This window comes from Perissodus microlepis, chromosome 8, assembly GCF_051167445.1.
Source record: "Perissodus microlepis isolate ML-2025 ecotype Zambia chromosome 8, ASM5116744v1, whole genome shotgun sequence".
In the NCBI taxonomy this organism is placed as follows: Eukaryota; Metazoa; Chordata; class Actinopteri; order Cichliformes; family Cichlidae; genus Perissodus; species Perissodus microlepis.
This window is the reverse complement of record NC_140468.1, coordinates 17,997,889-18,021,800: the sequence shown is the minus strand read 5'-3', so window position 1 is coordinate 18,021,800 and position 23,912 is coordinate 17,997,889. Positions and strand designations below refer to the sequence as shown.

At 47.9% G+C, this 23,912-nt stretch overlaps 1 protein-coding gene and 1 long non-coding RNA gene across 2 annotated transcripts; both read left to right on the top strand.

Annotated features, from left to right (window-relative positions):
• Positions 1–9,773: 9,773 nt before the first annotated feature.
• LOC146381786 (F-BAR and double SH3 domains protein 2-like) lies at positions 9,774–15,918 on the top strand. Its single transcript, XM_084938687.1, has 3 exons — positions 9,774–9,896; positions 11,329–11,424; positions 15,684–15,918. The coding sequence occupies exons 2-3, from the start codon at positions 11,371–11,373 to the stop codon at positions 15,903–15,905; spliced, it is 276 nt and encodes a 91-aa protein (XP_084794813.1). The 5' UTR covers positions 9,774–9,896; positions 11,329–11,370; the 3' UTR covers positions 15,906–15,918.
• A 495-nt stretch (positions 15,919–16,413) lies between these two features.
• LOC146381785 (uncharacterized) lies at positions 16,414–18,168 on the top strand. Its single transcript, XR_014801159.1, has 3 exons — positions 16,414–16,613; positions 16,696–16,760; positions 16,842–18,168. It is a non-coding gene; the product is annotated as an uncharacterized LOC146381785 (long non-coding RNA).
• Positions 18,169–23,912: the final 5,744 nt, after the last annotated feature.

The following is a 23,912-nucleotide window of genomic DNA, read 5'->3' as shown; positions in this document are numbered from 1 at the left end:
CTCCTTCTTCGACTAACCCTCTGCAGAGGAGCCGTGAGAGCCAGGAACTTGTGAGTTTTGTATGTCCACTCAGGCATCATTCATACCTGGTCTGTAGGAAGTTCCTGTCAGAAGGAGGGGGCACCGCGAGGGCGTCGAGGGGCGGAAGGCGGTGCCTTAGTGCCTCCCTCCTTCTGACATTGTAAAGGAACCGTAACTTTATTATTTTTTTAATAGTACGATATATATATATATATGTATGTATATGTTTTTTGTCCTCAGATGAGGTTCGAAGTGTCTGTGTGGTGCAGCTGGTCTGGTCTGTCTCTGTACAGTCGAGGCTGCACCCACCTATAAAAGGTGGAGGCTCACCAGGACATGCACACCTCACAAGTTCCCGGCTCTCTCGACTCGGTTGAAGACGGGTTTCTTGGAGAAGGGGAGGGCAGTGAGGCACAGTCCCCCGTCCCCCGACGCCCCTCGCGATGCCCCTCCTTCTTCGACTAACCCTCTGCATAGGAGCCGTGAGAGCCAGGAACTTGTGAGTTTTGTATGTCCACTCAGGCATCATTCATACCTGGTCTGTAGGAAGTTCCTGTCAGAAGGAGGGGGCACCGCGAGGGCGTCGAGGGGCGGAAGGCGGTGCCTTAGTGCCTTCTTCCTTCTGACATTGTAAAGGAACCCTAACTTTATTATTTTTTTAATGGTAAGATATATATATATGTATGTATATGTTTTCTGTCGTCAGATGAGGTTTGAAGTGTCTGTGTGGTGCAGCTGGTCTGGTCTGTCTCTGTACAGTCGAGGCTGCACCCACCTATAAAAGGTGGAGGCTCACCAGGACATGCACACCTCACAAGTTCCCGGCTCTCTCGACTCGGTTGAAGACGGGTTTCTTGGAGAAGGGGAGGGCAGTGAGGCACAGTCCCCCGTCCCCCGACGCCCCTCGCGATGCCCCTCCTTCTTCGACTAACCCTCTGAAGAGGAGCCGTGAGAGCCAGGAACTTGTGAGTTTTGTATGTCCACTCAGGCATCATTCATACCTGGTCTGTAGGAAGTTCCTGTCAGAAGGAGGGGGCACCGCGAGGGCGTCGAGGGGCGGAAGGCGGTGCCTTAGTGCCTCCCTCCTTCTGACATTGTAAAGGAACCGTAACTTTATTATTTTTTTAATAGTACGATATATATATATATATATATGTATGTATATGTTTTTTGTCCTCAGATGAGGTTCGAAGTGTCTGTGTGGTGCAGCTGGTCTGGTCTGTCTCTGTACAGTCGAGGCTGCACCCACCTATAAAAGGTGGAGGCTCACCAGGACATGCACACCTCACAAGTTCCCGGCTCTCTCGACTCGGTTGAAGACGGGTTTCTTGGAGAAGGGGAGGGCAGTGAGGCACAGTCCCCCGTCCCCCGACGCCCCTCGCGATGCCCCTCCTTCTTCGACTAACCCTCTGCATAGGAGCCGTGAGAGCCAGGAACTTGTGAGTTTTGTATGTCCACTCAGGCATCATTCATACCTGGTCTGTAGGAAGTTCCTGTCAGAAGGAGGGGGCACCGCGAGGGCGTCGAGGGGCGGAAGGCGGTGCCTTAGTGCCTTCCTCCTTCTGACATTGTAAAGGAACCCTAACTTTATTATTTTTTTAATGGTAAGATATATATATATGTATGTATATGTTTTCTGTCCTCAGATGAGGTTTGAAGTGTCTCTGTGGTGCAGCTGGTCTGGTCTGTCTCTGTACAGTCGAGGCTGCACCCACCTATAAAAGGTGGAGGCTCACCAGGACATGCACACCTCACAAGTTCCCGGCTCTCTCGACTCGGTTGAAGACGGGTTTCTTGGAGAAGGGGAGGGCAGTGAGGCACAGTCCCCCGTCCCCCGACGCCCCTCACGATGCCCCTCCTTCTTCGACTAACCCTCTGCATAGGAGCCGTGAGAGCCAGGAACTTGTGAGTTTTGTATGTCCACTCAGGCATCATTCATACCTGGTCTGTAGGAAGTTCCTGTCAGAAGGAGGGGGCACCGCGAGGGCGTCGAGGGGCGGAAGGCGGTGCCTTAGTGCCTTCCTCCTTCTGACATTGTAAAGGAAGCCTAACTTCATTATTTTTTTAATAGTAAGATATATATATATATGTATGTATATGTTTTTTGTCCTCAGATGAGGTTTGAAGTGTCTGTGTGTTGCAGCTGGTCTGGTCTGTCTCTGTACAGTCGAGGCTGCACCCACCTATAAAAGGTGGAGGCTCACCAGGACATGCACACCTCACAAGTTCCCGGCTCTCTCGACTCGGTTGAAGACGGGTTTCTTGGAGAAGGGGAGGGCAGTGAGGCACAGTCCCCCGTCCCCCGACGCCCCTCGCGATGCCCCTCCTTCTTCGACTAACCCTCTGCGTAGGAGCCGTGAGAGCCAGGAACTTGTGAGTTTTGTATGTCCACTCAGGCATCATTCATACCTGGTCTGTAGGAAGTTCCTGTCAGAAGGAGGGGGCACCGCGAGGGCGTCGAGGGGCGGAAGGCGGTGCCTTAGTGCCTTCCTCCTTCTGACATTGTAAAGGAACCCTAACTTCATTATTTTTTTAATAGTAAGATATATATATATATATGTATGTATATGTTTTTTGTCCTCAGATGAGGTTTGAAGTGTCTGTGTGTTGCAGCTGGTCTGGTCTGTCTCTGTACAGTCGAGGCTGCACCCACCTATAAAAGGTGGAGGCTCACCAGGACATGCACACCTCACAAGTTCCCGGCTCTCTCGACTCGGTTGAAGACGGGTTTCTTGGAGAAGGGGAGGGCAGTGAGGCACAGTCCCCCGTCCCCCGACGCCCCTCGCGATGCCCCTCCTTCTTCGACTAACCCTCTGCGTAGGAGCCGTGAGAGCCAGGAACTTGTGAGTTTTGTATGTCCACTCAGGCATCATTCATACCTGGTCTGTAGGAAGTTCCTGTCAGAAGGAGGGGGCACCGCGAGGGCGTCGAGGGGCGGAAGTCGGTGCCTTAGTGCCTTCCTCCTTCTGACATTGTAAAGGAACCCTAACTTTATTATTTTTTTAATAGTAAGATATATATATATATGTATGTATATGTTTTTTGTCCTCAGATGAGGTTTGAAGTGTCTGTGTGGTGCAGCTGGTCTGGTCTGTCTCTGTACAGTCGAGGCTGCACCCACCTATAAAAGGTGGAGGCTCACCAGGACATGCACACCTCACAAGTTCCCGGCTCTCTCGACTCGGTTGAAGACGGGTTTCTTGGAGAAGGGGAGGGCAGTGAGGCACAGTCCCCCGTCCCCCGACGCCCCTCGCGATGCCCCTCCTTCTTCGACAAACCCTCTGCAGAGGAGCCGTGAGAGCCAGGAACTTGTGAGTTTTGTATGTCCACTCAGACATCATTCATACCTGGTCTGTAGGAAGTTCCTGTCAGAAGGAGGGGGCACCGCGAGGGCGTCGAGGGGCGGAAGGCGGTGCCTTAGTGCCTTCCTCCTTCTGACATTGTAAAGGAACCCTAACTTTATTATTTTTTTAATAGTACGATATATATATATGTATGTATATGTTTTTTGTCCTCAGGTGAGGTTTGAAGTGTCTGTGTGGTGCAGCTGGTCTGGTCTGTCTCTGTACAGTCGAGGCTGCACCCACCTATAAAAGGTGGAGGCTCACCAGGACATGCACACCTCACAAGTTCCCGGCTCTCTCGACTCGGTTGAAGACGGGTTTCTTGGAGAAGGGGAGGGCAGTGAGGCACAGTCCCCCGTCCCCCGACGCCCCTCGCGATGCCCCTCCTTCTTCGACTAACCCTCTGCGTAGGAGCCGTGAGAGCCAGGAACTTGTGAGTTTTGTATGTCCACTCAGGCATCATTCATACCTGGTCTGTAGGAAGTTCCTGTCAGAAGGAGGGGGCACCGCGAGGGCGTCGAGGGGCGGAAGGCGGTGCCTTAGTGCCTCCCTCCTTCTGACATTGTAAAGGAACCGTAACTTTATTATTTTTTTAATAGTACGATATATATATATATATATGTATGTATATGTTTTTTGTCCTCAGATGAGGTTCGAAGTGTCTGTGTGGTGCAGCTGGTCTGGTCTGTCTCTGTACAGTCGAGGCTGCACCCACCTATAAAAGGTGGAGGCTCACCAGGACATGCACACCTCACAAGTTCCCGGCTCTCTCGACTCGGTTGAAGACGGGTTTCTTGGAGAAGGGGAGGGCAGTGAGGCACAGTCCCCCGTCCCCCGACGCCCCTCGCGATGCCCCTCCTTCTTCGACTAACCCTCTGCATAGGAGCCGTGAGAGCCAGGAACTTGTGAGTTTTGTATGTCCACTCAGGCATCATTCATACCTGGTCTGTAGGAAGTTCCTGTCAGAAGGAGGGGGCACCGCGAGGGCGTCGAGGGGCGGAAGGCGGTGCCTTAGTGCCTCCCTCCTTCTGACATTGTAAAGGAACCGTAACTTTATTATTTTTTTAATAGTACGATATATATATATATATATGTATGTATATGTTTTTTGTCCTCAGATGAGGTTCGAAGTGTCTGTGTGGTGCAGCTGGTCTGGTCTGTCTCTGTACAGTCGAGGCTGCACCCACCTATAAAAGGTGGAGGCTCACCAGGACATGCACACCTCACAAGTTCCCGGCTCTCTCGACTCGGTTGAAGACGGGTTTCTTGGAGAAGGGGAGGGCAGTGAGGCACAGTCCCCCGTCCCCCGACGCCCCTCGCGATGCCCCTCCTTCTTCGACTAACCCTCTGAAGAGGAGCCGTGAGAGCCAGGAACTTGTGAGTTTTGTATGTCCACTCAGGCATCATTCATACCTGGTCTGTAGGAAGTTCCTGTCAGAAGGAGGGGGCACCGCGAGGGCGTCGAGGGGCGGAAGGCGGTGCCTTAGTGCCTCCCTCCTTCTGACATTGTAAAGGAAGCCTAACTTTATTATTTTTTTAATAGTAAGATATATATATATATATATGTATGTATATGTTTTCTGTCCTCAGATGAGGTTTGAAGTGTCTGTGTGGTGCAGCTGGTCTGGTCTGTCTCTGTACAGTCGAGGCTGCACCCACCTATAAAAGGTGGAGGCTCACCAGGACATGCACACCTCACAAGTTCCCGGCTCTCTCGACTCGGTTGAAGACGGGTTTCTTGGAGAAGGGGAGGGCAGTGAGGCACAGTCCCCCGTCCCCCGACGCCCCTCGCGATGCCCCTCCTTCTTCGACTAACCCTCTGCATAGGAGCCGTGAGAGCCAGGAACTTGTGAGTTTTGTATGTCCACTCAGGCATCATTCATACCTGGTCTGTAGGAAGTTCCTGTCAGAAGGAGGGGGCACCGCGAGGGCGTCGAGGGGCGGAAGGCGGTGCCTTAGTGCCTTCCTCCTTCTGACATTGTAAAGGAACCCTAACTTTATTATTTTTTTAATGGTAAGATATATATATATGTATGTATATGTTTTCTGTCCTCAGATGAGGTTTGAAGTGTCTGTGTGGTGCAGCTGGTCTGGTCTGTCTCTGTACAGTCGAGGCTGCACCCACCTATAAAAGGTGGAGGCTCACCAGGACATGCACACCTCACAAGTTCCCGGCTCTCTCGACTCGGTTGAAGACGGGTTTCTTGGAGAAGGGGAGGGCAGTGAGGCACAGTCCCCCGTCCCCCGACGCCCCTCACGATGCCCCTCCTTCTTCGACTAACCCTCTGCATAGGAGCCGTGAGAGCCAGGAACTTGTGAGTTTTGTATGTCCACTCAGGCATCATTCATACCTGGTCTGTAGGAAGTTCCTGTCAGAAGGAGGGGGCACCGCGAGGGCGTCGAGGGGCGGAAGGCGGTGCCTTAGTGCCTTCCTCCTTCTGACATTGTAAAGGAACCCTAACTTTATTATTTTTTTAATGGTAAGATATATATATATGTATGTATATGTTTTCTGTCCTCAGATGAGGTTTGAAGTGTCTGTGTGGTGCAGCTGGTCTGGTCTGTCTCTGTACAGTCGAGGCTGCACCCACCTATAAAAGGTGGAGGCTCACCAGGACATGCACACCTCACAAGTTCCCGGCTCTCTCGACTCGGTTGAAGACGGGTTTCTTGGAGAAGGGGAGGGCAGTGAGGCACAGTCCCCCATCCCCCGACGCCCCTCGCGATGCCCCTCCTTCTTCGACTAACCCTCTGCGTAGGAGCCGTGAGAGCCAGGAACTTGTGAGTTTTGTATGTCCACTCAGGCATCATTCAAACCTGGTCTGTAGGAAGTTCCTGTCAGAAGGAGGGGGCACCGCGAGGGCGTCGAGGGGCGGAAGGCGGTGCCTTAGTGCCTTCCTCCTTCTGACATTGTAAAGGAACCCTAACTTCATTATTTTTTTAATAGTAAGATATATATATATATGTATGTATATGTTTTTTGTCCTCAGATGAGGTTTGAAGTGTCTGTGTGTTGCAGCTGGTCTGGTCTGTCTCTGTACAGTCGAGGCTGCACCCACCTATAAAAGGTGGAGGCTCACCAGGACATGCACACCTCACAAGTTCCCGGCTCTCTCGACTCGGTTGAAGACGGGTTTCTTGGAGAAGGGGAGGGCAGTGAGGCACAGTCCCCCGTCCCCCGACGCCCCTCGCGATGCCCCTCCTTCTTCGACTAACCCTCTGCGTAGGAGCCGTGAGAGCCAGGAACTTGTGAGTTTTGTATGTCCACTCAGGCATCATTCATACCTGGTCTGTAGGAAGTTCCTGTCAGAAGGAGGGGGCACCGCGAGGGCGTCGAGGGGCGGAAGGCGGTGCCTTAGTGCCTTCCTCCTTCTGACATTGTAAAGGAACCCTAACTTCATTATTTTTTTAATAGTAAGATATATATATATATATGTATGTATATGTTTTTTGTCCTCAGATGAGGTTTGAAGTGTCTGTGTGGTGCAGCTGGTCTGGTCTGTCTCTGTACAGTCGAGGCTGCACCCACCTATAAAAGGTGGAGGCTCACCAGGACATGCACACCTCACAAGTTCCCGGCTCTCTCGACTCGGTTGAAGACGGGTTTCTTGGAGAAGGGGAGGGCAGTGAGGCACAGTCCCCCGTCCCCCGACGCCCCTCGCGATGCCCCTCCTTCTTCGACTAACCCTCTGCGTAGGAGCCGTGAGAGCCAGGAACTTGTGAGTTTTGTATGTCCACTCAGGCATCATTCATACCTGGTCTGTAGGAAGTTCCTGTCAGAAGGAGGGGGCACCGCGAGGGCGTCGAGGGGCGGAAGGCGGTGCCTTAGTGCCTTCCTCCTTCTGACATTGTAAAGGAACCCTAACTTCATTATTTTTTTAATAGTAAGATATATATATATATGTATGTATATGTTTTTTGTCCTCAGATGAGGTTTGAAGTGTCTGTGTGGTGCAGCTGGTCTGGTCTGTCTCTGTACAGTCGAGGCTGCACCCACCTATAAAAGGTGGAGGCTCACCAGGACATGCACACCTCACAAGTTCCCGGCTCTCTCGACTCGGTTGAAGACGGGTTTCTTGGAGAAGGGGAGGGCAGTGAGGCACAGTCCCCCGTCCCCCGACGCCCCTCGCGATGCCCCTCCTTCTTCGACTAACCCTCTGCGTAGGAGCCGTGAGAGCCAGGAACTTGTGAGTTTTGTATGTCCACTCAGGCATCATTCATACCTGGTCTGTAGGAAGTTCCTGTCAGAAGGAGGGGGCACCGCGAGGGCGTCGAGGGGCGGAAGGCGGTGCCTTAGTGCCTTCCTCCTTCTGACATTGTAAAGGAACCCTAACTTCATTATTTTTTTAATAGTAAGATATATATATATATGTATGTATATGTTTTTTGTCCTCAGATGAGGTTCGAAGTGTCTGTGTGGTGCAGCTGGTCTGGTCTGTCTCTGTACAGTCGAGGCTGCACCCACCTATAAAAGGTGGAGGCTCACCAGGACATGCACACCTCACAAGTTCCCGGCTCTCTCGACTCGGTTGAAGACGGGTTTCTTGGAGAAGGGAGGGCAGTGAGGCACAGTCCCCCGTCCCCCGACGCCCCTCGCGATGCCCCTCCTTCTTCGACTAACCCTCTGCATAGGAGCCGTGGGAGCCAGGAACTTGTGAGTTTTGTATGTCCACTCAGGCATCATTCATACCTGGTCTGTAGGAAGTTCCTGTCAGAAGGAGGATGGACAGTGAACATTTTAAGCCCACTCGGCAGCGACAGATGGCCACCCCTTCCTGAGCCTGGTTCTGTCGGAGGTTTCTCCCCGTTAAAAGGGAGTTTTTCCTCCCCACCGTCGCCAAGTGCTTGCTCACAGGGGATTTTTTGGGCTTTTTTTTAAAACCAACTGCTGATAAGTTCACTGCCATCAAGTTTAGGACTCTGCAAATATTTAAATGGATCATTCGTCATCAAGTGAGGAATGATCCATTTAAATCATATTTGAGAGTCACATATATTTGTATATAAATATGATTTGTTGGACAATAAGGCCAATCACAGACTAATTTGGACAATTGGGAAAAATTTAATAAATAAAAAAAATTGGATAAAATGCATGTGTCATTGTTTCATATTGATTTCAAATAACATACCATTTGATTTCAACATATTTTTGTTACACTTGCAGTGGTGTTATTTTGTTATGATCCTGTTCATTTTAAATATAAATATAAATATAAATCATCTAAATAGAAATGGAAAACTAGAAAAATTAAAAATATAGCTTTACTAATCTGAGAGTTATTTGTCATTGGATCCATCATTCCCACAGTGGAAACACATTATTTCATATTATGTTCAATTCAGTAGTTAAAAGTATAAAATTTAATAATGTCTATTTTTAGTTTACTTTGTTAATAAACACATTTTTTAGTATTTTAGAAACACTAACATCATACATATCCAAATATGAAGCAATGTTTTAACTCCCATTTACATACAGACCTGTGGCCAACTTTATAAACCATTTTGAATTTTTTCCAGCTGAGGCCTTCAAAATAGATATACTTTTGATTGTCACAGTGTTATTTGGGCAGCTGCCTGCCTAATATAACATAACATCACCACAATATTTTACATTAAATGAGGAAATGTATCTTTGTTTCCTCAGCTAAGACTGCTTGGCTGCTGTAGCTTGTGTTTATGTTGAGAGTGACATCTGATTTAAAAGCAAGAAGCAAAAGCCACTGAGCACCATCAGTCAGCACAGAGGCAATGCTACAAATTTAAGGAACGAAGGTCAATTCTTTGTGTGTGTACATGCACAGAGCACATGTGCACACGGTTGTGCAGATTAACTCACAGATGTATATGACAACTCACGTTTGTGGCATTGACATTGTTTTCCAATCTTAAATGTAATACATACATTTCCGTCATTGGCCATAATTCTTGCAAGGAAGGGACTCAAAGGTCACAAGTTATTAAATAAAATTAATTAAACACACCATTAAAAGAAGTTCACTATTCACTCCTTAAACATCATAGCTAGCAGCAGTTATTTATATCTATGAAAGAGAGAGCTTAATTGTTTGATTAAGCTTGATTGGAATGTCAGCTCCACACTGTGGCTGGTTGATTAAATAAGTTGGGGGAGCAAAAGTAAAATGAGCTACTTGTGGGATACTATTTAACTTGGGTTGGGTTGGGTAAGCTGCTCATTTTATGCTCATTTTACTTTTCAGATGGTGTCAAGCCTGGCAGTTTGGTGTAATTGTTAGCCTAGTAATTCATAGTAATATATTTCTCACACACAACCTCAACCTCAACCTCTGCCTCTCCATGTGAGCAGAGATGCAGCAGCATCTTGTTTCTGCAGGAAGCCTGATTAAAATGTGAGGCATTGATACGGTGTACAAGATTAAAGAATATAAAACTGATATTACTAAACCTGATTTCCTTCCATCTATTTTCTGCTGCTTATCTGAGTCCGGTCATGATGCCCAGACGTCCCCCTCCCCAGCCACCTACTCCTGCTCTTCCTGGAGAACAGTGAGCCGCCACTCTGGTGCCTTTCGGTGTAAACGAGTAGCTTTCCAAATAACTCAGCTCTTCATCATGTTTCTAAGGCAGAGCTCAGACATCCTTCAGAAGATGCTCATTTGTGTCAGATTTTAGTCATAGGTAAAGGTATGACTGTAGACTGACGGGTAAATCAACAGGGATCAATACCCTGCTCCTCTTTTTTCCAATACAAGTTCCTCTATCAAATCATTTTTTGACACTTGAGTCAGCAGTCCAAGCAGAGATGTCCAGAAGTTCCTTTTCCCACTTAAGTGGTATTTATGGTCACACAAATGCGTCTGACAACAGACAGGCAGCGAATACTGGGATACCACGGCGAGCCGGCCGAGATACATAATGTGTCCCAATGTGTCCAGTGTGTGTTTGGTCTGCCATTACCAGCTCGTCTAGGAGACATTCTGGAGGCCTCCTATTTCAGATGCCAGTCAAACCACCTACACTGGCTCCTTTCCTTTCTGTGAATGATCACAGTTGAGGAGGAGAAGCTATGCTGTCCCCTGGTATGGTCTCCCCAAGGCAACTGGTTCTTGATGAGGGGCCAAACTTAAGTACAATTCAAAAGACCAAAGTTACTAGCCTGGGACCAGTACTGGGGAGGTTTCTTTTTTTTCCAGAACAGCTGATAGCTGTGCCCCATGAGTTCAGCTTAAAATATCCACACAGGTACTTCGTCCTCCCTCAGGTGGGCAGAGAGCTTTGTGGTCCAGGTGGTGGTCCAGTCCCCGGCTGCTTTAGCTGGCTTTAGAAAAAACCTGAAATTAGAATTAAAACTGTACCTTCACCTGTGTTACTTACAGTGATATGTTATGTAATTTGTTAACTGTCTCCTTAAGCTTTCAGCAGCTGGAGGGTGAGCGTTTGTTAAAAATAGTCTGTGTGAAAATAGGCAGGCGGTGAACTCGAGCCTGTGATACGTTTTTAATGTCAGGCTGTGACCACAAACACCAGAGTGGTCATCAGCATTCAGATCAGCTGATAGTAACCAGAAACGGCTTTATGGTCATTCTCTTAATTGTTATTGGCGTTTTCTTTTATTTGACTTGTGTAAAATAATAAAAAGCTGATTTGGGTTCATTTCATAAGCAAATCAAATAACTTAATACAACAGAAATAAACTGACAGAGTAATGGAAAATAAAAAATTATAAATGTGGCCCTAAGCTACACGGATCACTGGCCACAATTCATTCAGCTGGAGGTCTTTTTTTTTTTTAAGTTAATTTTAAATAGAAATAAATGTGGGCAAGAAATTAAAACTAAATAGGGAGCAAGCCTGAACCCTAAAGGCTTTACTAAGTGTTAATTGTGCAGGTTTAGACATGGGCTGATTTGTAAGCTTGTGATAAACCTTAAATAAGTATATATGTATATTTTTGTCTGTTCCCTTGAAACACATGCAGGTTCTGCAGGAGTTTCACCAGCAGCTGTTTGTGCAGAAGAACATGGCGTTCCAGCAAGCACCAGACTTCATGTTCCAGCCTGTCGACTCAGACACGGTAAATACTGATGTTTTTCTCTTTTTATTCATTATTAAATGCATAAAATATCACATGTGATTGCTTTTAGTGATTATTGGGGAAAATAAACTCGTATTTATTATGCATGGAATGAAATCCCCAACCTTAAAAATTTTGAACTTAACATGATTTCTCTAAAATGTTCAAGTAAAACTTGAAGAATAATTTTTGAAACTATTAAAATCCAAATCTCAAAGTGTTTGGGTTGCTTTTAATACAAATTTTGTAGCATAAAATAAGGTACGTGTTTGACTAATTTCGTTGGCAGGAGGTGTTGATCAGTTTACCGGAAAATCAATTTCTACAGAAAGGTGAAGTGAAAATGTGGATCCTTCAGGTTTGAACTGCACAGGTTGGAAACCACAGATAAAATGCTGTAATGAAAACAGATCAGAGGAGATTGTTGAGAAGTGGAACAAAGCTCAACAGATGACAGATTCATTTGTTTAGACAACAATCAATACAAAATCAGACGAGTGGAACAAGCAGCTCACGGGCATCCTGAAAGCTGAGCTGGCCGGGCCACGTGGCCACAAAAGCCCGGACTGGACTCGGCTCAGGACCTTGATGCTCAAAGCGGCTTTAGGCAGAGCAGATCCACCATTTTGGTCCAGAGTTAAACATCTCAACAATACCAGATGCAGAAAAGATTTTTTGTTTTTAGACATTCATGATCACTGGATTATGAAGCTTGAGAAGCTGGGGGATGACTTTCCCTCTAAATTGATACACAAGCAGGAAAAAATGTTCAAATTTTTCTAATTTTCTAAAAATTTGTAAGTAACAGACAAAGTAGCTCCATTGTTTGAGTGTCAATAATCTGTCTGCACTGAAATAAACGACTAATTTAAATAGATTTTAATCACGAAAGTGCTGCACACACATTATGGAACAGTCTGGGTAAGAAGTCAAAGCAGGAAACATAATAAGTCCTGCGTGATTGGTCTTTATCTTTGTTAGTCTGAACTATGAGCCTGAAGGCAGAACAGTGAACTCTTGACTTTGTACTGTACTCCTCGCCCTGCACAGGAACTTAGATTATTTCCCATTTTTAGTTTTAATTTACAGATGTGTCGTCTCATTTCCTCACCGTGGGACTATTTCCAGCTCGTGTTTGTTCCGACTTTATCAGACTGTTTATCTTCCTAAATAAATGCACAACCTCTACTTTTAATTTGCACTTCAGTACACACACACACATACATATACATATATATATATATATATATACACACACCTTTTAAAAAGCATATCTTAACTAGTCGCTGTCCTAAACACAGAGGAATATCTGCACAATATAATGACATTTTCCATTTTTATTGTTAATGCACACCACGCACTTATTCCTCTGAACTTCACACTTCCAGGAAGTGTAAACAGATAAACGCGTGCTTTAAAGCAGCGGTCCCCAACCTTTTTTGCGGCACGGACCGGTTTATGCCCGACAATATTTTCACGGACCGGCCTTTAAGGTGTCGCGGATAAATACAACAAAATAAAACTAGTACTGGTACCGAAAAAAAGAAGATTTATTCATAACACATGTGAAAAGACCCAGCAAAACCGAGTTAACGATAAAAACGATAACAAAATAACGCTGAAAACCCCGAAAACCATACATTTCACACCTGAGCCTCAACTCTCGCGGCCCGGTACCAAACGACTCACGGACCGGTACCGGTCCGAGGCCAGGGGGTTGGGGACCGCTGCTTTAAAGATTGTCTCAGCTCATTGTCCTCACTGCTAAATGACCTGTGATTATAAGACAAGATACAGACACAGTAATCTGGAAAAGACTGTCACTGTTTTCTAGGGCTGGGCGATATATCGAGTTTTTTAAAAATATCGATATATTTTCATACGAGATATAAGATGTGACAATATCGTTTATATCGATATAGTCTATGTTACGTTATAATTATACTTGTGGAGCCGCAGGTTTGCCTCTCTTTCGTCCACTTTTGTCTCTACGCAACGTTACTCGGCCTCGCCTCTCCTTCACTGAACACAACTCCCCCTCCCCCATAGCTTCACCTGCAGGCAATGACAAGATGAAAGCGGAAAATCTCCGTTAGCGAGTTACCGCAGATCGCCCCGTGCGTGGGGCTGGACGGCGTCAACGTGTTAGCGAGCTAACCGCGCTAACGACATGCAGCCCGGAGGGGCTGCACGGCCTAAAATCCTTTCATTTTCTCAAAAATCGACAGTGCGCCTTATGTATGAATTCTGGTTGTGCTTACTGACCGCGAACCGATTTTATGTGGTACACAGCGCTCAGCAATTTGTCAAAAAATGTTTTAATATGACTTTGCTAAGCTACGGAGCTGCACCGCTTGATGGATTGTCGGAGGATTACGGCTACGGAGGAGGAGCCTCGCGGAGTGATACGTACTGTGCTTCAACGTAATATTACCGTACTGTGTGTGTATAAGGACCACAAATGGCACCTGTTCAGAGACGTGGTGCAGCTGTGAAATCTGTCTCTTTGTTATTATGCTCAGCGTCTATTAGTTTACATTTTGACTGCACAATTGTGAGCTTTTTGTTATGCACAAAAACAACATTGTTTTCTTTTATTTATGGACCATGATTATTTAATAAATGCTGATAATTTATTTTTGAGTAATTTCTTCATGTACATCTACGCTGTATGTAAATAAAAGTGCCCGTGTGACATCTGGGACACAGTGTGACTAAGAACTCTCTTTTTGTTCTTAACTTATGGCTTTAAAAAAAAATATCGAGATATATATCGTATATCGCCATCCAGCTAAAAAATATCGAGATATGAATTTTGGGTCATATCGCCCAGCCCTACTGTTTTTCATTTACTTTTGCTTCCAAGCTCTCGTTTTGTCTTGTGCTTTAAATCAAAGAGTTTCACCTCGTTTTAGAAGTCCAAACACTTGTTGTTTATTCATCTTGAGCCATAAGGTTATGAAAAGAGACATAGTATCTGCAGTCTTCTTTATCTGTGATTACCTGGTCTATTTCAGTCATTTTAGAGGCCATCAAAATCCATCCGGCAGCATCAGGCAAAATCTACCTAACTGATATCTGACAGATGCCAGCTAGAAGATGATCCTGGTATAAATATGGAGAAGTTTCATTTGCACTCACTTGGTAGCACACGTTAAGAGCTTTGAGAGTTTTACTCAAAATGCTGTATTCGCCAGTGAATTAATAGAAAACACACAAAACATCCGGCAGCACCGATGTTTGCTTCTGTTTCTCCACATCATAGAGATTAAATTGGTGCAGGATTGCTGTTTGAAACTACTTGAAACAACTCAAAGTTGATTGAAGGAAACAAGATTTTGGCTTTAGATTGTGGCATGTGGGTTAAAGTTGATTATTTGCAGTTTTTTTGTTTGTTTGTTTTTTACCAGAGCTTTAATGTGTTTTTCCAGCCCTGTTAATTTCACATAGATATCTCCTGTACTTATAAAATTATGAATCTTCAAAAGCGCAGTTGAAAAAGTTTTACATTTCAACTCACCACTATGCACTTTCTGCGCCTATAATTCATAAAAATGTACTAAAGTTATTACACATATATATTCAGCTGATTGTAACGGGGTCATGTGGGGTCATGTGTGTGTGGAATGACCCAGGATTTTTATTTTATAAAACACCCGCAGGTCTGAACCTCCCTTTCTACATGATAGCCCTGTGCAACAGGTCATGTAACATGTAACAGGCCTTTAAAGTTAGGTAAGAAGTTTACAGATAATCAAATGCTGCTGTTCACCTCATGATTGCCACAATATGGCTGGTGAAATGATGCTGCTGAGATAACTTTCCAGAGTTGCTAAATTCTTCCTTCCTTCCTTCTTTGCTTCCCTCCGACTGTTTTGCATCTGTTACGCTCTCAGCTTTATGGATTTCTCAGTTCAACTTGACTGCCTGGATTGTTTTTCAGTGCCAGTTCAGGTCTGAAACCTCTGCTGTGGTCAAAATCTGCCCTGGGAGCTGTACTTTAGGTGACAAAAGTAGATATGCGTATATAAAATACACATCCTAAACTCCTTTACGAGTCCCATTGCTGACATGGGTGCAATTCAGGTGCAATATTTTATGTATATTTACTTAGGTGATTATCTTTTCATATACAGATATAGTGTTTTAATGGGGTATTTATTTTAATGAATATAATCATACATAAAAATGTGAGCAATATCATTTATATAGATCTGTTTTAGTGCTGTGATGTCTGTGTGCATTGTCTGTATTTCCAGGCCAGAAACCGTAGCGGACAGGTGGGCTACGTCCCAGAGAAATACCTGCAGCTGCCCTCCTCCAACAGCCTGCTGAGCATGCTGCAGTCGCTGGCCGCGCTGGACGCCCGATCCCATTCCTCCAGCAACTCCACCGAACCTGAAACCGAACTCCCAACCGGCTCCGTCAACGGAGACTCCAGTGGTGAGATCCGCCTCCACCAGATAATATCGGAGTTTTGATTTCCTGCTTTGTTTAATACCCTCGTTGCCACTGTCTGTGTTGCAGTTTCATTCGTAAAGGCTTTGTACGACTACGCAGGACAAACAGAAGATGAGCTGTCGTTCCCAGAAGGCGCCATCATCCGCATCCTGAGCAGAGAGACCCACGAGGACGATGGCTTCTGGGAGGGCGAGTTTAACGGCGTTGTTGGTGTGTTCCCCGCAGTTCTTGTGGAGGATCTCACTGTGACCAGTGAGAATGGAGATGGGCAAAGAGACGGCAGCGCTCAGGTAGGCTCACGCTGACTTAAATTTCATGTTCTACACAATTAAAGTTCTTCTGGTTGAACGCACACACACTGTGTCCCCCCCTGGATCAGCTGCCTCTACATCAGCGCAGTACAAATCTACTGTAGCAACTTATTTGTGACACTAAGTCCTGTGTTGTTAAATAATTAATTTCTTTTTATTTTATATAAAATATTAAAGTTTGCACACCTGTCCACTGTTTGTGTTGAAGGCTTCCCCGTCCACACTCTCAGTGCGACCGCTCCCCTCGTGGTCCCTTCCAGCCGGGACCTCTCCACAGCAGCCCCCTTCAGACCCCCACCGTGTCCTCTCCAGTGTCGAGTCCCTGCAGCGCCACAGCCTCTCCCATTGGCCGACCACCCTCCTATCACAACGGACACCACAGACCGCCGCCGGCTCCACACAAAAGCCCCTTTCACAGTAAGAATCTCTGGTTGTGAGTGGTTATCTGTAAGAAAAAAGGCCGGTGTGAATAATAATCTGCCTCCTCTGCCCTCTTCAGGTCCAGCACAAAGCTCCCCCCAACCCCCCAAATACCCGGAGAGCGGCGGTGGCACCATCCGACCCGTGAGTAAAACCTTCTGTGGTGACGTAAATGACAGCAGACTTTTTTATCTTCATTTTAACTGAGCCGGTGGATTTTTACAGGTACGTGCCGCACCTCCGCCCCCGAAGCAGCATCCTCGCGGGCAGGTGAAGCGGCGAGAGGAGGTTGAGATCACACTGGTGTGAAGGCGGCACCCCCTCGAGCAGGGACTCGTAAAAACACTCCCAAAGGAAACCCAAGGAAACTTAAAAACTCCTGAAGACGCCTGGAGACGGAAGAAGCCCCCCCACTCGGAGAAGGAACACCGCTGCGCCTTTTTCTTTTAACTTCCCGTTCAGTGTTCTCGTTTCTCAACACTACTTTACCCAGAGTTTGTACAAGGCTTCATTCTCACCCCCGAACAGTTAATAAGGTGATAACGAGCAAAAGAAGTTGATAGAAAAGTTAACATCATTTTATCCGTTAGTAAAAATCAGTGTGTTTGGACTCGCTGGCTGATATTTTAGGGAGTCGAGCTCATTCGTTCCCTTGCAGAGAGCTCAGTGTGGTATCATTCATCAGTTCGAGCAGCCAGTTTGGTTCTAAAGAACATGCAGCTGACTGAATGAGGCGTTTCATGATATTTAACGCACCGACAGCATAAAACAGAGTGGTTAGCTGATGAGCAGACCCTGGATTTTCTGTTGTTTGAGACTCGGTCATAGCAGCGTTTCATGTTAAAGTAAAACATGTTAGACTGGACTGACCTTGACCTTTGACAGGTCAAACTGAAGGAAGCGTTTGTGTTTTACCTTCATTTTTCTGTTTATGAACAAAGACACGAGTCTGCAGAACATATCGTCGATCAGGCCTCTGTTCCCTAGATTTAGACACATTTCACACCCCTTCAGTGAGTCTTGATAATTTCAGCTGTGTTCTGAAATGAGAAACTGAACCCTTGAACACATCAGGGAACTGTTCACAGAGGTCCCAGAGACCTCTATAGGACCAGAAGTCTTTTACAGACGCAGGGGTCGCCCCCTGGTGGCCTGTAAATAGAGTACAGTTTTTTTTTTGTTGCTTCACTTTTCCAACCTGGCAGCTGTGTCAATGTTCTGATGTCTGTGGTCCTTTTTGGCAGTGACGTCATTCCCGAGTTTGTGCATTCCAGCAGGAAAGTCAGAAAAGCAAAGTAAGATGGGATTTATTTTAGCTGCAGCACGTTCATTGATAGAATGTGGTAAGTGCTTAGCGTGTGGCTTATATCATGAGTCACAAATGCAGGTGAGTGACAGAGCAGATTATGTTTATGTTCTCTGTCACCATCTTGGATTGTTGAGGCTGCTCTGACTTTCCAAGAAGGAAATACTAGTTGAGGGGGAGTTCCAGATGAAAATTACTACTGGGAGCTCAGGAATTCCGACTTCCGACTCAATCTGGAATGCACCGTAAACCAAGGGCCAACAAGACAACAGCAGATATTTTGAGGTCGCCCCCTGGTGACAGGACAAGGTTACAGCACCATTGTACAACCACACCGCTGCCTTCAGTGACCTTGCTTTTTAGGTGTAACCACTTTTCTGTATCTCTGTTGACACTTAATCGCAAAAAAAAAAAATATTGTTTGAAGTCAAAATACAAAGAAATTGTGAGCAGTAATGGGCAAAAATAGTCTGATAATCGCTAATTACATCATCAGCAAACCATAAATCAATTTTCTGTTTTCACCTGAGCGATCTTTAGGCTGCCCGTGCTCCACATGGGTATTGCACATGTTTTCACTTCTTTTTTGGCTTCATTAGTCGATTATGTTTAAGATAAACTGCCTCCTGGCTCCGGTTTCACATTAACCCTTGTGCTCCCCTGTGGGGCAGCTCCGGACCCCGGGGGTCCCAGAGTACCCCTGGGTCGCATTTCACAGGCCGCGCATCAGGGTTGGCTCCTGCGCCCCGTACACCCACGTTTCCCTCCCTGAATGCCACTCCCGTTTCAATTTTTCTCTTAGTTTCAGGCAGGCTCTATCATGTTCGTCCATGGGAGGCCGCTGTTAACCCTTGTGCTCCCCTTCGGGGCAGCCCCAGAACCCGGGGGTCCCAAAGTACCCCACCCTCAGTAGAGACAGGTGAATGAAAATGAAAAAAACAGAACGGTCATTTGGGGTCGAAGAGTGCCCCAGAGCGATTCTAATGGGTTCGTCAGGGGATCGGGAAAGAAAAATGTAGCACTTGGGGGCCACGCACAGAAGCTGCTGCGGCAGCGTGGGGGTCATTGATACCCCAGTACATAAAAATGAAGCATAATCACAATAATGATAATAAGGATAATAAGAAGAAAAAGAAGAATACAGAACACAGACGCTTCTGAGTTTTATTTTATTTTATTTGGAATTACACTCACGATACAACTGAGGCAATCTGGAAGGCCATACCTTTTAGGGAGGGTGCGTTTTTAAAATGCCCCCCCTCCCCCCCGGGGCTGTATTTTTGATTACAATATCAACAAACTGTCCGTGTTTCAGGTGCTCGGTGCTGTACAGCGCCTTCGGTGGCTGTGAATACATGATCAGGAGACGTTGAATGGAAGGAATGAAACGCGGCATGAGGAGTCTTTTCCTGATGCTGTAATAATGTTCAGCGTAAAAGTCATCCTCCAAGTGTCACAGCGGGATGGAACGGACACACGCGCAGGCTCTGAGTTGGGAAACACAAGAATCTTTATTACAGCACACCAGGTGATCTATTTACAGAGGTGAGGGGGAAGCCGGGCTCCGGGGGTCCACACACAAAGGGAAAAGACGCTGAAAGTCCACATGCACTCCGTCCACTCCTCACGCTCCTCTCCACACTCCACAGAAAACACAATGACGTACTCCACTCCTCGCACACTCAATCACTCAGGAAACACAGGGGTTGGTCCAGGGAATGCGGGTCGGCAACGGTCCAGCGACGAGAAACACAGAGCTGCCGTCTTATAAAGGAGCTGGAACACTCTCGTAACGACCCACAGGTGCGTGATGGCGACCAGGTGCGTGGACCAAGGGCAGAAGCCCACAGGTGAGCTCTGCCCTGGCAGAGGGAGGAGGGAAAGAGAGGAAGGAAGAGAGCAGGAACAAAATGAAAAACATATGTAGCCATACTGAGCCGACCGGGTAGGCACAGGGACCCTGACACCAAGACTCGCAGACACTCGTGTTGTCTCTGGCTGGGGTGATTGGTCTTGCACCCGTTGCATGCTTCGGTGCGGTACTCGTTGATCACTAGGTCGAGTAGGTGATACACCTACGCAGTTTTCACGGTATCGACGAGTAAAGAAGACGCCCAACCGTCAAGCTCGGTGTCTTTAACTGAGAATATCCAAGGGCTCCACCGAGCCCCATGAGAACATAAGATGTAAAGTACGCTCCTGTGCCAAATAATCCCAGGGAAGCGAGGCGGAAGAATTTACACCGCTCCTTCAATTCGATCCTCTCCTCTTCTTCCCTTTTTCTTTGTTCTTCCTCCTTTCTCCTCTTCAGCCTTTGAAAGTGTTCGCATCCCCCAGGATGGTGTTTCCGGATGCACTCTTTCCCGATCCTGTTTTACCGACCAGAAGGAGTCTCAGTTCTTCACGGGTCGCAGAGCCTGCGGGGTTGGGGAAATGATAGTAACATTTGAATCATTCTAGAAAAAAAAAACATAAAACACTACGTTACACTAGGCTATTCTTTTGTTATCTTTGTATTGATGTTGACAGCAAGCAGTTTGTCCACATAAAGCGAGTACCACAAGCAGCACACAACCCTGGGATTGCACTTTACCTTTGTATCGATGTTGACAGCGAGCAGTTTGCCCACATAACGCCAGTAGCACAAGCAGCACACATCCCTGGATCCGGCCTTTGGTCGCCAACATTTTCAGTAAGCTAAGAAAAGAAGAAATAAAAAAGAGGTGAAATTAAGGCACATTCAAGGAAAGTATTTCAGATCAGATTAGCAAGTTAAACCAGACTGAAAATACACGTCGAATAAACCATGGCCCCAAACTGGTCGGTTGTCCCATGTGTTTCCCCCGTAGCTGCTCCGGGCGCACACACAATGAGCCCTGGTTTCGCGACGCAGGCGTAGCAACAACCTCCTTCTACTCCTCACTGCCTCCTGTATGTGTGTGTGTGTGTGTGTGTGTGGGAGGTACTGGGTTCCTCACAGACGGTGGTGTTCGCGAAACCCACCCTCCCCAAAGCTAAGGGCTCGCCAGCGAGGCGCGTGAGAGCGAGGAAAATGTTTTAAAAAAGGGAAAGGAGGATGAGGAGACACTGAGGGTCCGAGGTCTAAACGGAAGGCTGTGTTCAGGTAACCCGCCCTCCGCAGACCTAAGCGTACGCTAGCGAGGCTCTTGAGAACGATGTAGAGGGAGCAAGGATGAGGAGGAGGCAAGGAGTGTCTGAAGTCCAAACAGAGGGCGGTGTTCGCGTAATAGGCAGGCCACATAGCTGGTCTTTCACTAGCGAGGCAGATGAGAACGAAGGCAAGGGAGCAAGAAGGACAAGGGGCATGGAGAGCCCCAGGTCCAACTGGAGGGTGGTGTTCACATAATAGGCAGGCCAAGCAGCTGCTCTTTCACTAGCGAGGCGCTTGAGAACGATGTAGAGGGAGTAAGGAGTACGAGGAGCAATGGAGAGCCCGAGGTCCAACTAGAGGGCGGTGTTCGCATAATGGGCAGGCCAAACGGCTGCTCTTTCACTAGCAAGGCACTTGAGAATGATAAGAAGGAGCAAGGAGGATGAGGAGCAACGCAGACCCCGAGGTCCAACTGGAGGGCGGTGTTCACGTAATAGGAAGGCCAAACAGCTTCTCTTTCACTAGCGAGGCGCATGACAACGGTAGAGAAGGAGCAAGGAGGACGAGGAGCAATGGAGAGCCCGAGGTCCTCACCGAAGGGGATGTTCGCGAAACCGGCCCTCCACAGACCTAAGCATACACTAGCGAGGAGCATAAATGGAGGGCGGTGTTCGCGTAATAGGCAGGCCAAGCAGCTGCTCTTTCACTAGCGAGGCGCAGGAGAACGATGGAGAAGGAGCAAGGAAGACGAGGAGCAACGGAGAGTCCGTGGTCCTCACTTAGGCCCATTTACGCGTAACCCAAGGCCCATCCGGCAAAGCGCTCACCTGCGAGGAGCAGGAGAACGGAGCAGAAGGAGGTCGCAGGACGGGGAGGCAGGGAGAGTCCGAAGTCCTCGCGAAGGCCGGTTTACGCGTAACCCGGGGCCCAGCAGCTAAGCGCTTGCCTGCGAGGAGCAGGAGAACGGAACAGAAGGAGGTAGGAGGACTAGGAGGCAGGGAGAGTTTGAGGTCCCCGCTTAGGCCGGTTTACGTGTAACCCGGGGCTCATCCAGCTAAGTGCTTGCCTTCGAGGAGCAGGAGAACAGAGCAGAAGGAGGTAGGAGGACAAGGACGCAGGGGGAGTCCGAGATCCTCATGGAGGCCGGTTTACGCGAACACTGCCCTTTGCAAAGCTAAGCGTCCGACAGCGAGGAGCAGGAGAACCGAGGAGAAGGAGGAAGGAGGACGCTGAGGCAGGGAGAGTCCGAGGTCCTCACTTAGGCCGGTTTACGCATAACCTGGGGCCCATCCGGCTAAGCGCTCTCCTGCGAGGAGCAGGAGAACGGAGCAGAAAGAGGAAGAGGCAGGGAGAGTCCAAGGTCCTCGTTTAGGGTGGTTTACGCGAACACTACCGAGAAGGAGAAGATGATGATGATGATGTGAAGTTGAGAGTTGTTTCCTCCGACGTTTCGGGGTCCCTCCAGACCCCAGTGTTTGCCATCGTAACTTACGAATGTGCATTGGGGTTGCGAAATACCCCATCGCGATTTCTAAGGGGTCACACAGTACCCACGGAACACAGAGCGCCCGAGGTCCCGAGTTAGGCCTGTTTACGCGTAACTCGGGGCCCATCCGGCAAAGCGCTCACCTGCAAGGCGCAGGAGAACGGAGCAGAAGGAGGAAAGAGGACAGGGAGTCAGAGAGAGTCCGAGGTCCTCGCTTAGGCCGGTTTATGCGTAACTCGGGGCTGATCCGGCAAGGTGCTCGCCTTCGAGGAGCAGGAGAATGGATCAGAAGGAGGAAGGAGGACTAGGAGGCAGGGAGAGTCCGAGGTCCTCACTTAGGCCGGTTTACGTGTAACCTGGGCCCGTCCGGCTAAGCCCTCCCCTGCGAGGAGCAGGAGAACTGAGGAGCAGGAGGTAGGAGGACAAGGATGCAGGGGGCGTCCGAGGTCCTCATAGAGGCCAGTTTACGCGAACACTGCCCTCTGCAAAGCTAAGCGTCCGACAGCGAGGCACAGGAGAACCGAGGAGAAGGAGGGAGGACTAGGAGGCAGGTAGTGTCCGAGGTCCTTACTTAGGCCGGTTTACGCGAACACTGCCAAGAAGGAGACGATGATGATGATGATGATGATGATCTGAAGTTGAGAGTTGTTTCCTCCGACGTTTCGGGGTCCCTCCAGACCCCAGTGTTTGTCATCGTAACTTACGAATGTGCATTGGGGTTGCGAAATACCCCATCGCCATTACTAAGGGGTCACAGTGTACCTACGGAGTAGAGAGCACCCCCAGTCCTCGCGAAGGCCGGTTTACGCGTAACTTGGGGCCCACCCGGCTAAGTGCTTGCCTGCGAGGAGCAGGAGAATGGAGCAGAAGGAGGTAGGAAGGCGGCAGGGAGAGTCTGAGGCCCTCAAGGAGGGCGGTTTACGCGAACTCTGCCCTCTGTAAAGCCAAGCGTCCAACAGCGAGGCCCAGGAGAACTGAGGAGAGGGCCGGTTTACGTGAAGACTACCCTCTGTAAAGCTGAGCATTTGCAAGTGCAGGGTAGAAGGACCAAGGAGAAGGAGGAAGGAGACGATGATGATGATGATGATTATGATTATGTGAAGTTGAGAGATGTTTGCTCCGGTGGTTCGGGGTCCCTCGAGACCCCAGTATTTGCCATCGTAACTTACGAATGTGGTGTGGGGTGGCGAAATACCCCATCATGATCACTAAGGGGTCACAGAGTACCCACGGAGCGCCCGCGGTCCCCACTTGGGCCGGTTTACGCGTAACCCGGGGCCCATCCGGCTAAGCGCTCGCCTGCGGGGAGCAGGAGAACGGGGGAGAAGGAGGAAGGAGGTCGAGGAGGAACGGAGAGTCCGAGGTCCTCACTGAGGCCGGTGTACGCGAACA

What these genes read in the sequence shown, in the direction of transcription:
- LOC146381786 (XM_084938687.1), top strand. Translation starts at nt 11,371, where the DNA reads ATGGCGTTCCAGCAAGCACCAGACTTCATGTTCCAGCCTGTCGACTCA. An exon ending in AGCCTGTCGACTCAGACACG is followed by an intron (nt 11,425 to 15,683) that starts GTAAATACTGAT and finishes CTGTATTTCCAG; the next exon opens with GCCAGAAACCGTAGCGGACA.